The following is a 13,178-nucleotide window of genomic DNA, read 5'->3' as shown; positions in this document are numbered from 1 at the left end:
GACACTGCCATCCATTGAAACACATTTTCTGTTCATGCCTTCTACCCAGAAATGTAATGCCTTTTCCGTTTTAACTAAGTACTTATTATGCACTATGGCCATAACTTTTGCAGTTTGAGGTATGACAGTCAAATTAGCATAAATTTATTTTTCTTTCTCACAAATACATGGATAGATTTGTTCTTACCATGGGTTTTAGCAAGCTCAGCATATTTTTTTTTCCTTTATTAAGTCAGGAATTTTTACATTTTCACTTAAAGCACTTTACAGCTTCTCTTTGACATATCTGAATTGCCATCTTGAGTTTTGCAGCCTTATTGAATAAAATAAATGTTATTTCAATACAAGCACTGCTATACTGTGATAGCTGTTCTGATAACTGAGATGGGTACAAAGTGACTAACAGGTGGGTAGCACAGACAGCATGGATACACTGGACAAAAGGATAATTCATGTCTCAGGAAGGATGAAGCAAGAAGGTGCAAGATTTTATCACGCTACTCAGAACACAAAATATTTAAAACTTAAGAGTGGTTTATTTCTAGAATTTTCCAAGTAATATTTTCAGACTGTGGTTGACTGCAGGTAATTAAAACTGTGGAAACTGAAATCACACATAAAAGGGGGCCACTGTACAAATCACTCACATCCCCAATGGGTATTTGATCTTTGTCCTAGTGAAACCAACCCAGTAGTCTCATAGACTGTTCTTTTGGATAAACATAAAAATTGACCTTTCTGATCTTAAAACTTGAAGCTTACATTTGTTTTATCTGAGTTCCTTCCTCAGGAAAGGACCTTCTCAAAAAAAGTATCAAAGAACTGAAACTCACCAGATCACCATATCCTGACAATGAGATGCCTGACCCCTCATTCATCATGCCTTCTTCCGTACCTCTCCCTGGTTACTGTTTTTTTACACATTGTTACATTTCTTCCTTGCTATATAAACCCCTAGTTTTAGTCCCTCAGGGAGACGGATTTGAGACTAAGCTCCCAACTCCTCCGCTGCAGTCCCTGATTAAAGCCTTCTTCCTTGGCTGTATTTATTGTCTCAGTGATTGGCTTTCTGTGCAGTGAGCAACAGGATATAGACCCTACCAATGGTGTTTCACTATCACTAGTATAGGATTCCTGTTTTGATCATTAATTTTAGTTAATATGGTAGACATTCCCACTAGGTTCACAAAATTTCTGATTAAAAATAGTAACAAAAACAACAAAAGCAAAACAATAATCCTGAACCACTAGTTAGTTTTTAAAAACAAATGTTTGGTTACCTGGTAAAATTTGACACATGGTGAATTTAACCTTTGTTTTTAGATAGAAAACTAATTCTAATCTTCATATTTTTCATCGTGTTTTAATATTAGATAAACTACTGGTACTGTCTAATACTTTTATTAAGGTTTAAATTACAGACCTTAATGCATTTTCCTATTCCATCCAGAGCTAAGTAAGAAAATGCTAATAAGCTCAGGCAATGTTTTGTGAGTCTAAATTCTTTATCCAAAGTTCACATTGTATTTACACCCACTTCTTAATGAATCAGTGCTTAATGGATCAATGTTTAGATTGTATTTAAACTCAATTCTGAATGAATCAAAACCGGATCTATTATCCCTTTCTGAATGAGATTCTTGTGAGGTGATAGAGGAAGGGCTAGTGAGTTTATCCGTATTTTCCTGAACTTACACTTTTAGCTCTTGCTTAGGCTTTTTGTGTCTTGACTCCAATAACCTGATGGTGATATTTAGACAACTGATAAGTCCATTGATTTTCATGAATCAAGTTTCTAATGAGATCTTGGCTAAATTGGGAAGCATTCAATGGTATATGTTTTTGTGGCCCAAGACAGATTAAAACTGAACCTAAATTAGAGCAAACATAGTTCCAGATATGCTTATGTTAAAACTGTTAATTCAGAAAAATAAGAGAATTTCTATCTCATTCCATTGTATATGAAATTAACACCCACAAAGGAGGATAGCACTATTGGCTTATATATTTAATTATTTATTTCAGAAGTCCTAATTATATTCCCATACCTCTCTGCCCTGATGCCCATGTAACTTCTTTGTTCAGAGGTATGTCTTCCTTTTCAAAACATACCATCTTCTTCATACAACCTCTCAATGCAGCAAATTTTTCTTGCTGAGGAACATATGTCTATTTGCTTTTCACTCTCAAGACAGTCTCTTTTACAACGACCGTAACGTTTGGTGCAACGATCAGCATCCACCAAGGTACATGTTGCTACAGTAAAAGAAGAGTAACAGAAATTACTAATCTTTTATTTAAGCATATATTACTTCTGATTTCATAGAGTATGATATGTACATTGTACCAAGTTTAGAAGATACCAAAAAAAAAAAATACACAAAAACTATCTTATACCCCCATGTATACGCAAAATTAAAACTTGTTTTAAAATTAATATATGATTTAAAACTTCGTGACATATATTATTCTTCTCAAAAAGATTCAAGATACTTTTAGAGCTACATGACAATGTATATAATCTTTCAGCTGTTTTTGGACAATCATATTGAAAGGAGCTGGGCACATTCCTCAGCCCCCGGCGAAAACTCCCTGAGCCCAGTACAAACACATCCCATCCTCCCATCTCACCACATATCGCCATATATCTCTCAAACTCCCTGAGCCCAGTACAAACACATCCCATCCTCCCATCCCACCACATATTGCCATATATCTCTCAAACTCCCTGAGCCCAGTACAAACACCACCTGGAAAGTCTCCGATAAGGAGACGGCCGTTCAAGGTTACTGAAAGCGCGGGAATCAAAAGAATTCCTTTGTTCCCCTGTAACTCTCGGGCTATAAAAAGCAAACGCTCGCATTGTTCGGGGCCCTCTTGTATACTGTGGAATGGAGGGACCAGGTTCGAACTTGTAGTAAAGATCCTTGCCGCTTGGCTTTGACTCTGGACTCTGGTGGCTTGCCGCTTGGCTTTGACTCTGGACTCTGGTGGTCTTCTTTGGGGAACAAACAGTCTGGGCATAACAATATAATATCTAAATTTGTTTGTTTGTTTGTTTGTTTGTTTGTTTTGAGACGGAGTCTCGCTGTCTCCCAGGCTGGAGTGCAGTAGGGTGATCTGGGCTCACTGCAAGCTCCACCTCCCAGGTTCACGCCATTCTCCTGCCTCACCGAGTAGCTGGGACTACAGGCCCCCGCCAGCACGCCTGGATAATTTTTTGTATTTTTGGTAGAAACTGGGTTTCACTGTGTTAGCCAGGATGGTCTCGATCTCCTGACCTCGTGATCCACTTGCCTTGGCCTCCCAAAGTGCTGGGATTACCGGCGTGAGCCACCGCGCCTGGCCAATATCTAAAGTTTTTAATATTTTAGGATTATAATAAACAATGTGGGTTACATATTTTAATACTTACATGACATATCCTTATGATAGTTGTAAAAAAAGTTTAATTTTAGGGTTTTAGAACTGCCACAAAAATATATGCAATTTTTGCCCCATTGCAATTTTGATTTTTATGTCCTTACTTATGTTGAATACTTTTCCTTCTTTTTATAAAATTTTTTACATACTTTGTTGATCATATAATTGGAATTTTTAAAAATACATTCACAAAAATTTAAAAAATATATTGTGGATAGTAACTTTTATCTGTCATATTTGTCACCAGTTGGTCTTCCTTAGTTGTTATTTTCTGTATTGTTAGTTATGGATTTTAAACAATAACACTTTCATTACAAGACACATAAATATTCAATTTAAAAATGTAAACAATTTTGCATTTTTATATGCAGTAATGTACAAAAATCATCTATTTTAATGTGTTATTTTACTTTCAAAATCAGAAATTCTTGCATAGAATTTTTCATCGTAGTATATTATTTATTATAGTATTTTTCTCTTCATATCAACTGTACTTGTCAGATATGTAGCTAACTTCCTTTCTTTTAAACGATTAAATAATTGTTCCACACTATTTATTAAAATATTTTCTCCATCTCTTTAAATGATTTTCACTATATGCTTAATGTTGTTATATGCTAAATTCTCACAAACTAGATCTCTTTCAGCTATCAATGGCATTTTATGAATATAGCTACGGATTTTTGAAACAGAAACAGCTTAGATTACAAAAATGTATAATAGAAAAAGCATGTGCTTTATTATATTTTATTTCTTTATGTATGAACTTTAAAAATAAAATAAAACAAACTTGCAGAAGAGTACCTAAACATAAACGCTCAGCTAGGAGTGTTATTAAACACTAGGGACCTATGTAAACATTACCCAAGTCAAGAAATAGAATGTTTCTGGCACACTTGTGCCCCCTTACAATTACTATTCCTTTCACTCTTTCATTTCAAAAAAAAAAAAATTGTCTTGATTTATATTTTGTTTAAGTCTGCTCATGTTAAAGCTTTATGTGAACGCAACAGCACAGCACATATATTTTTACATCTCATTCACTCACAATTTTGTTTTTGGAGATTTGTTCTTATTTTGCATAACTGTAATTTTTCCATTTTCATTATCATATAGTGGACTGTTATATGCATATACTAAAATTTAGCCTTATCTGCTGATGAATATTCAGGTTGTTTCCAGTTTTTGAATACTTTTGTACTTGACTCTTGGGGCATATGCTCAGGCATTTTTGTTGGGCATATCCCTAAGGGTGAAATGCAATGGCAATGTGTCTGCATAGCTTCAACATTAATAGATAACGCCAACCCTATTTTCAAATCATTGGTGCTAACTTAAACTTCCAGCAGCATTGCATAATACTTTCAGACATCTAAAACCCAAGAAATGATTGATATTTTTAATTTAGTAATTATGATGTGAATGTAATGACACCTCATATGTCTTAACCCATTTTATATTTCATAATAAAATGCCCATTTTTCTGATTACCAAAAAAGGGTAACATATTTTCTTATGTTTACTGATCTAATAAATATCTGTTGTTTAGAAAGTGATCCATCTTTGGTTTTCTATTGGGCTGTCTTTTTTATATTGTTTTATGTATGTTATTTATATATTCTAGTTGTGTTCCTTTTGTATGCTAAATGTATTGCACACATTTTTCTCAATATAGAGCTTGCTTTTTTTTATTTGATGTTTTTTGATTTACAAAAGTTTCCGAATTTTAATGTAGTCAATATTATTTTTTCTACTGATTAAGAAATACTACTACTTGTATGTCAAAATTGTTAATAAATTCTTTTACGTTAACTTGTATGGTTTATTGTTTTGCCTTTTTCCATGCTTGTATCTCAGGTTATTTGGAATGAGATTTTGCATGTGGTAAGAGGCAATAGTCAAATTTCATTTTTTCTTCATATGACTATGCAATGAAACCAGTCCTGTTTATTGAAAAGCTTATTTATTACATTGTTCTGTAGTGCCATCTTTATCTGTTTCTGGGTTCTCTATTCTACATTGATGTATTCAAAAATATATATGTATTAGGTAATTTTTGAAAAAATTACATCATAATGAATCTGAACAGCAACAAAAAGAAATAGAAAATCTAAATGTTTCTAAATTCAATAAGGGAATAGAATCTATAATAATTAAGCTTCTATAGAGAAAATACCCAGCCCAGATAGGTTCACTGTTGAATTTTAAACATTTAAAGAAGAAATAACACCAATTATACACAAACTTTTCCAGATAATAGAAAATAAAATGATGTTTCTAACTTATTTTATGAGATCAAAAATACCTGGTATTAAAACTGATCAGGACATTACAAGAATGAAAATTAAAGGTGAACCTTACTCATTAACACAGATACAAACATTTCTGGTGCATAATATCCTCACATGATCATTTTGATATCTGTAGCATATATACTAATATATCTGATAAAGTTTAGTTCTGCCTTCACTTTTTCGTTACAGTTTTATCAAAGCTTTATTAATTTTGTTAGTCTTTTCAAAAACCAAAATGTAGCCTTTTTTATTTTCTCTAGTTTCTGTCTTCTACTTATTATATTTAATTATGTCTCATTACATGCTTATAACTGTCATTTTAATTTGATTTTCTTTTTGTAACTTCATCAGTTAAAATTTTACATTTTAGTTTTAATTCTTTTTATATATATGGATATAATTATATTAATTTCCTTGTAAACCCTACTATGAACTTTAATTTATCTCATTTTTATTACCATTCAGTTCAAAATATTTTCTAGTATCCATTTGATCATCTTATAGATTCTGTTATTGATATTCCAAGAAATATACACTGCTGTTCTCAGTTCATTCAGTTTCTCTAGGGTCTAATTGATTTTAAGCCTTCACTTCTGGGACTTATAAATAAATTTAATATATTAGAGTTTTCTTAAGAATTTAAATACCTAGAAGAAAACTCAGCCCAAAAAAGTTGAAAGATCTTATCTTCATTATCTCATTTTATCTGCGTATCAATTTGGAAAATGAGGTAGGTAAAGTACACCAGTGTAATGACATTATCAATGAGAAAACCAAGATTTGATATAATCAAGACACTTCTTTAATTAATAAGATTGCATTAAAAATCTGCATTCTACAATTAATAATTTATTATTTCTATTTCTAATGAGAAGTTTTACACAAATATAACAGAGACATCTATCTTACCTGGTAGAATGAAGGTCACATAACACAGAAAATAGAGATAGTAAAATATCCTCATTCTGTAGAAAGAAGCTGTTGAAAGATTTGGTAACAGAATGCAGAGACTAGAGAACTTTCCAAAACCCAAAAGACATTTACTATTTATAGTTTTCTAGTGGAAGAGAAACTCTCATTATCCAGAAATTATTTTAATTTTGTGTGCCTGTCTCTGCTCCAATGACTATGGCTGTGGGCAGAATTACCCAAATTGAAAACACTTGAAAATAATGGAGCTTTTGGGAGGCATCCCTCTGTGAATGATAGCTGTAAACACGGCATCTTCATATCATTGCTAATTAATTAATGATCAACACAAAGGGGCATCCATGGAATAAACTTAAGGTATATATTTATTTACTACTTCAGAAATAAAACAACAGAACATTGTCCACTAATCTGCTGATTACTTTTCAAAATTTACTGTAGTCACTAATCTGGTGTGTCAATTTATCAATATGCCTGCATATCAAAAATTTTTAATTATATCATGTTATCCCATTAATTTTGCCCAAATTCTTCATTTACAAGACCCAAATATTAAGCCTCACATTTGTCTAATTTCTGTTACATTTTTTTCAGACATAACTTACATATTCACGAAACTCTTGTTTTCTTAGTAAAGCTCAGTAATTCTCCACTTTTTTTAACATTTAAATATTTTATTACATGCACATAATGAATAATGAGAAGAGACTTTGTAATGAATAGCAATAACTTCCTGCCCACTAGGCCTTCTAGTGATTACTAACATAAGAACAAGGATGTAGTTTATATTTTATCTTGGCTTACCAACCAAAGTACATCTCTTGGTTTCTGCTAAGAAAACTACAAATTTAGATTGTTTGCACTCTTTTCTAGGCTATCTTTATCAAATATTTTGAAGTTATGTTAATTTTTTAAAAATGTTATAGGTTATCTTCAACAAAACACTTACATTTTTCCTATCAACTGTAGTTGAAATATTAAGCCTTACTCATTTAAAATGAAAATATTTGCCTTCTTGCCAGTTACTCCAGCAATTCTCTCCATTTTTCACATCCCATTCATTTGTTGCACATTTCCTTTTATGTTGTGTAAGATAATATGTGTACTCTGCGTATAATTAAAATTAAAACATATGCTTTATTTTTAGACTGTAATACAATAAGCATTACCAAGTATTTTGCCTTTTTCTATGTGCCACTTATCACAACACATAGGTTAATCAAAGAGAAATGCTCTTGGTTTCAAAGTCAAATTGATATCATTATTAACATTATTACTATCAATAATTTATATTTTTCTTATCTTCTTTCTGCTATCTTTCTCTTAAGTGTTTTTGTGTTTTTCTTTTAATTGTTTCATATTTATTTAAGTCATTATTGAAAAGAATTTCTTTCTGCAATTTTCTTGGTGCATATGGACAAAATATAAATAATAGGCATTCCCTATCTTCAAGTTTATCTCAGTAGCATAGGTGATTCCTGAGACTGCTGCATTCTAAGATTTTCTAAACCTGCCCTCCTGAGTTTAATTTACTGTGATCTGGATCTCGTGTCTTTTTGTTGTTGTTGTTCTTGTTTTTCTCCCTCCAGAATTGTTTTCAGAAAAGATTTTTTTAAAATTAGAATTTCATTTCCTTTCTAAAAAATATTTTTATTCTGCCCTCACATTTAGTTATTTGGATGTTAAATCTAGGTTCAAAATCATGTTCCTTCAGAACTTGGAAGCTGTTACTCCACTAACATCCGGCATCCAGTCTTCCTGATGAAAACTCTAATGCTGGGATAGCTCCTTTTAAATGTTTTTATTTTTTTCTCTTTTGACGTCATTAGGACATTGGTTTTCTGATTCAATCTCCCAAACTTTATGATTCACACATTTCTTGGTGCAAATTTCCTATGAATAAGTTATCTTTCTGGTATTGATGAGCTTATATCTTTCCCTGGATCTGGGAAATTTTCTTCTCTTTCTCTATTTTTTTTTTTTACTGATAAGTTCTTCCCTCCTTATTTGTTTGTTTATTTTCTCTCTTTTGGGGATTGTTTTTAAGTCAAACATTTAGCTATTCCTCTATAATTTTCTCTCTGACTTTTATGTCTATTTGTTATTTTTTGATTTTAAATAAATCTTTTACTTTTATATTTAGCTTTTGCAATTTTTAGGCAAACTTTTTTTTCATTTCTAAAAAAGGAATATAAGTGCCCTTTTCTGTTCTCTGATCATTCTTATGTCATAGAATAATAGTCCTGTATTATAGATGCAAAGGTTTCTTGAATACCTCTGTAAATACATTTTAGAGAGGTTTAGCTTGTTTATTTTGTTTTACATTATATTCTTTTCCTTGATCTGTTTTCTCAGAGTCTAGCATTCTGTTTGCCATTGTGATCTTAGACATTCATGCTGCTGATTTTACTTACATGTTGGATGAATAACTGAATACATTGTAGGATTTCCTTGATTGTCATGCATATCTTTTCCTCTCTGCAATGGAATTCTCATGGTAAAGTCTGTGAATGTGGGCTCAATGGGCTTCCTTACTGCAAGTAGAATGCCTTAGGACTCCCTATATCTTGAAGAAGAAACCTTGCTATTTTTCCAGAGGCAGAAGTTTCTATACCAGAATTCTTAGCTCTCTCCACAAGATTTTAATTATTCAATTAGATTGTGATTTTATTTAAACAAAACTAAAAACCTCATGAGGGAAGAATTGTGGAGATTCTGTAATTTTTCTTGAATAAAGAAAGGCTCCTTGGATTTTTTGCAAGTCTAGTTAATTTGCAGAGCTCTTTATAAAGTGGATTTAGGCAATTTTGTGACAATCTTTTTCTTACTTTTATGGAGAAGCAGATTTTCTAAATTTTTTGCTCCATTTTTCCAGAAGTCCTACCCATAATTTATTGCTTATTGCTACTTAACAAAAATTTCTGTAGTTTGAAAGTTAAGCTGTGTTCTGGTTTATATTCCTGTGCAATAAACCACTCTAAAACTTGTTGGCTTAAAGTAGAAGAAAAACACAACATTTTATTATGCTCATGAATTCTGTGTGACAAAAAATAACATAGGATATAATGGGGTATGGGGCTACTTATTTTCTTTATGTCTGAAAACTCACCTGAGAAGACACAGCCTAGGAGTGATTTCATATTGGCTAACTCCTTCTTATCGTCCTTTGTGGGTTCCAGTTCTTCACATAGAATTATTTAAATCCTATTCCTTGGGATTTCAGACTTTACCACCTCAGTCTGTCATCTTTCATTGGGTGATTTTATCTCATTGCTTTAGTTAATGGCTCAACAAATCTATATTGGAAGCACATTTTTGTTTCTTGAGCTTTACCTATGAATATAGCAGAAAAGTATAAACTTAATATGTCATAAATGTTCCTTTCCAAGATTGCTCCTCTGACTATATTTTCTAATGAGTAATCACATTGTTAGGCCAATATTTCAAATAAGAAAACTGCAAGTTATCAGTTTCTCTTAAACCTAAAATTCACTGAAACTCTTTGATTTCTTCTAAGTCAGACCTCTGTTCTAAATTTTTATACCATCCAAACTGTTGTTACAGGTTTAAGTAAGAAATATATTCGGTGGATACTTTAATTTCCGAATGTCAAGTTTTACTGATGCTTTATAATTCATAAGAAAGTTTACGTTAAAGTCATTTTAATATTATAAAAGAAATTAATATGGAATGTGGAAACTTGGAAACCCATTGAATTCATTGAAGACAAGGACAAAAACAGAAGCATTAAGTACTGAAGTATAAGATGAAAGAAGTTAAATAAAATTCTTGAGGACCAAGAGAGAAGACCCTTGGATTGGTAGCCTATGTTTAAGATTGATTATAATAGTCAGCTCTGGATGTTAGAATTAGAAGTGACGTTTCTGTTATCTTTGAACATTTCTGTATTGTTCTAAATTTTCAAATTATTTTAAAATTTTAAAAACTCTTAAGATGTTTTTAATTTGCTTTTATCCTGATCATGAAATTATAAGTATATATGTAAAACAATATAATATTATAAAGAGTAAATAAATCAGTCATGAACCCATCTCTCCAACATAACTACTCTTACGGTTTAGTGTTTTTCCTCCTGCTGTTTTTCCTTTTTGATGTATTTTTACATGGGTAAGGTGTTAACATATTTCATTTTACTCCCTTTTCAGTTTGGTTAGCTCATTATTAAAATTATTTTTATCAATTTTCTGTTATTATGTGATTAGAATCTATATAACTCTATGTCCAAGAAACAAACACATTTATATGGAAACTATGAGAAGGTACATAAACCATAATTTATGTTTAGTATCTCAAACATCATATGGAAATAAATGTTTCTGTACCAGGCAAATAAATAGGTCAGAGATGAAGAGAAAAAGGATCAAAAGTCCTCTGTCACGTGGGTGGAGATAAACTTCTGCCAATTTAGTGAAGAAGATGCTACCACTCTTTTTTTCTTTATTTCTCTTGTACTAAGTCAACACTGAACTCTCCAGACATGATATAATTGCGTAATCTAGAATGCCAGAGATCAAGCACTTAAATATAGATTGATAGCAAAAATTAATTTGTATTAATAATATTATTATGATGTAGTGTTATACAGTGTTTTATAATTGTAATTTATTTTCGGTAGAGTTTAGTAGTGATTTTGTTAATGATTGGCTTTTGGTAGTCCCGTACCACACAGCAGGGCTTAACATCACAGTAATAATGTACATATTCCCAGGTGTTACATTCCGACTTGCAGGCACCACGAACAAGTTGACATTCTCTTTTTCTCTCTGCAACTTCTCTTGTTTTTTTCTGTGGAACTAAGAAAAAGTAGCTATGAACATAAGTCCAGATTTAATATCCTTAGATTTAATATCCTTAGATAATATCCTTAGAATAAAGTAAACTCTTTAAAATGTAGAGTTAAACCATTTTGTTCCTGAAATCATGCCCAAGCAACTCTATTAAATTTTTCCCTCTATCAGCTGGTATAATATACTTATTTATGCAACAGTATTGCTTTTGTCACCAACTTTTTAAATTATCATTTTGTAACTAGAACATTTTTATTTTTATTTATTTATTTTTATTTTTATTTTTTTTGAGACGGAGTCTTTGCTCTGTCGCCCAGGCTGGAGTGCAGTGGCACGAACTCGGCTCACTACAAGCTCCGCCTCCTGGGTTTACGCCATTCTCCTGCCTCAGCCTCCCGAGTAGCTGGGACTACAGGCGCCCGCCACCTCGCCCGGCTAGTTTTTTGTACTTTTAGTAGAGACGGGGTTTCACCGTGTTAGCCAGGATGGTCTCGATCCCGTCTCGGCCTCCCAAAGTGCTGGGATTACAGGCGTGAGCCACTGCGCCTGGCTAGAACATTTTTAAATATCTAATTTTTGTATGCTTCCTCAAGAGTAAAGAGAAAAAGACATGGAAGAAATAGTCTACATGTTTTGTTTTCTAAATAATCATCCACCTCTAACCCCTTTTCTCTCTACCCCTACCGATCATTAGGTTGGCCGTAAAAAGCTTAATTTTGACAGTAGCTACAATATCACTTGGTAAAATTGATTTTGAAACAGAAGGCAGTAGGAAGTATCTAAAAAAGTATAGTGTCATCACACAAAATAACAAAATAAATAAATTTAATTCTACATCTCAGGGAAATTTTTTTTTTTATCATTTTCTCAACTACCAGTTCTATTCATTTCTTCCTCCATGAAAAAATAAATTGTCTTATAAGGAGGTCATATGAAATCTCCTAAGAATAATGTATTTGTTTCTATTATTTTCAGAGTAAAGTATTTATAAGAACATTTTGCCCTTTGTATCTTTTCTATAATAACAAATATTACCTGATGGACCACAAGACACAATGAAGACAAAGGTCAGAAAAATACAAAGCATCTTCATTGTTGATGCAGTTACACTTGAGAGAAGTTGGGACAGAGCTCAAAATGTCTCCGAGTTGAGCTAGTCTTTGGTAAAAGAAAGGTGGGCTCTTGTTTTTATAGCCTTCTTGGCATGATTACAATTCTGATTAATGCTGCCTTTCCTGATTGAGTGCATATTCATGTAAGTATTGTGAAATAGCAAACAAGTGTAGTAGAGAGTTTAGTGCTGTTACAACCTGGGTGAGCCAAACATGAATTCATTTCATTTTTGTAACAAAGGGGTTAAAGTATTCTTGGTCAGTAAATAATTAAAAGCACATAATCAATATCATTTACATTTTCAACTACATGCTTTTTTTGAGTATTTATTATGTACCAGGGGCTGTTAGTACTTTATATGGATTAATTCTCATGACAAATTCTATAACATTGGAACATCTTAATTTCCAATTGAGAAAACTGTGACGCAGATTATCTAATGGCTCACAAATTATATATGTAGTCATTGGTGGAACAGAGATTGATTATCAGGTTATATGATGACAGAGCTCTTTCTCTCAGCCTCCACCCTCCTCATTCTCTCAACTGTGTGATGGGTTTCCATCATGTGTATTCTCTGTACACATGGCCTGAACCATACACTGTTTCT

The 13,178-nt window shown here is 32.2% G+C and overlaps 2 protein-coding genes across 2 annotated transcripts; both read right to left on the bottom strand.

The window, feature by feature from the left end:
* Positions 1 to 2,101: 2,101 nt before the first annotated feature.
* On the bottom strand, positions 2,102 to 6,681 carry DEFB114 (defensin, beta 114). The gene is made up of 2 exons (XM_011974109.1): positions 6,627 to 6,681; positions 2,102 to 2,256 (listed from the first exon to the last, which is right to left on the bottom strand). The coding sequence occupies exons 1-2, from the start codon at positions 6,679 to 6,681 to the stop codon at positions 2,102 to 2,104; spliced, it is 210 nt and encodes a 69-aa protein (XP_011829499.1).
* Positions 6,682 to 11,270: 4,589 nt separating this feature from the next.
* On the bottom strand, positions 11,271 to 12,548 carry DEFB113 (defensin, beta 113). The gene is made up of 2 exons (XM_011974108.1): positions 12,491 to 12,548; positions 11,271 to 11,461 (listed from the first exon to the last, which is right to left on the bottom strand). Exons 1-2 carry the CDS (start codon positions 12,546 to 12,548, stop codon positions 11,271 to 11,273), a joined length of 249 nt encoding a protein of 82 aa, XP_011829498.1.
* Positions 12,549 to 13,178: the final 630 nt, after the last annotated feature.

This window comes from Mandrillus leucophaeus, unplaced genomic scaffold (genome assembly GCF_000951045.1).
Source record: "Mandrillus leucophaeus isolate KB7577 unplaced genomic scaffold, Mleu.le_1.0 Scaffold1414, whole genome shotgun sequence".
Classification (NCBI taxonomy): Eukaryota; Metazoa; Chordata; class Mammalia; order Primates; family Cercopithecidae; genus Mandrillus; species Mandrillus leucophaeus.
The sequence above is the reverse complement of the archived record's forward strand: the minus strand, read 5'-3'. Positions and strand labels throughout refer to the sequence as shown.

What these genes read in the sequence shown, in the direction of transcription:
- DEFB114 (XM_011974109.1), bottom strand. Translation starts at nt 6,681, where the DNA reads ATGAGGATATTTTACTATCTCTATTTTCTGTGTTATGTGACCTTCATT. An exon ending in TGTGACCTTCATTCTACCAG is followed by an intron (nt 2,257 to 6,626) that starts GTAAGATAGATG and finishes CTTTTACTGTAG; the next exon opens with CAACATGTACCTTGGTGGAT.
- DEFB113 (XM_011974108.1), bottom strand. Translation starts at nt 12,548, where the DNA reads ATGAAGATGCTTTGTATTTTTCTGACCTTTGTCTTCATTGTGTCTTGT. An exon ending in TGTGTCTTGTGGTCCATCAG is followed by an intron (nt 11,462 to 12,490) that starts GTAATATTTGTT and finishes ACTTTTTCTTAG; the next exon opens with TTCCACAGAAAAAAACAAGA.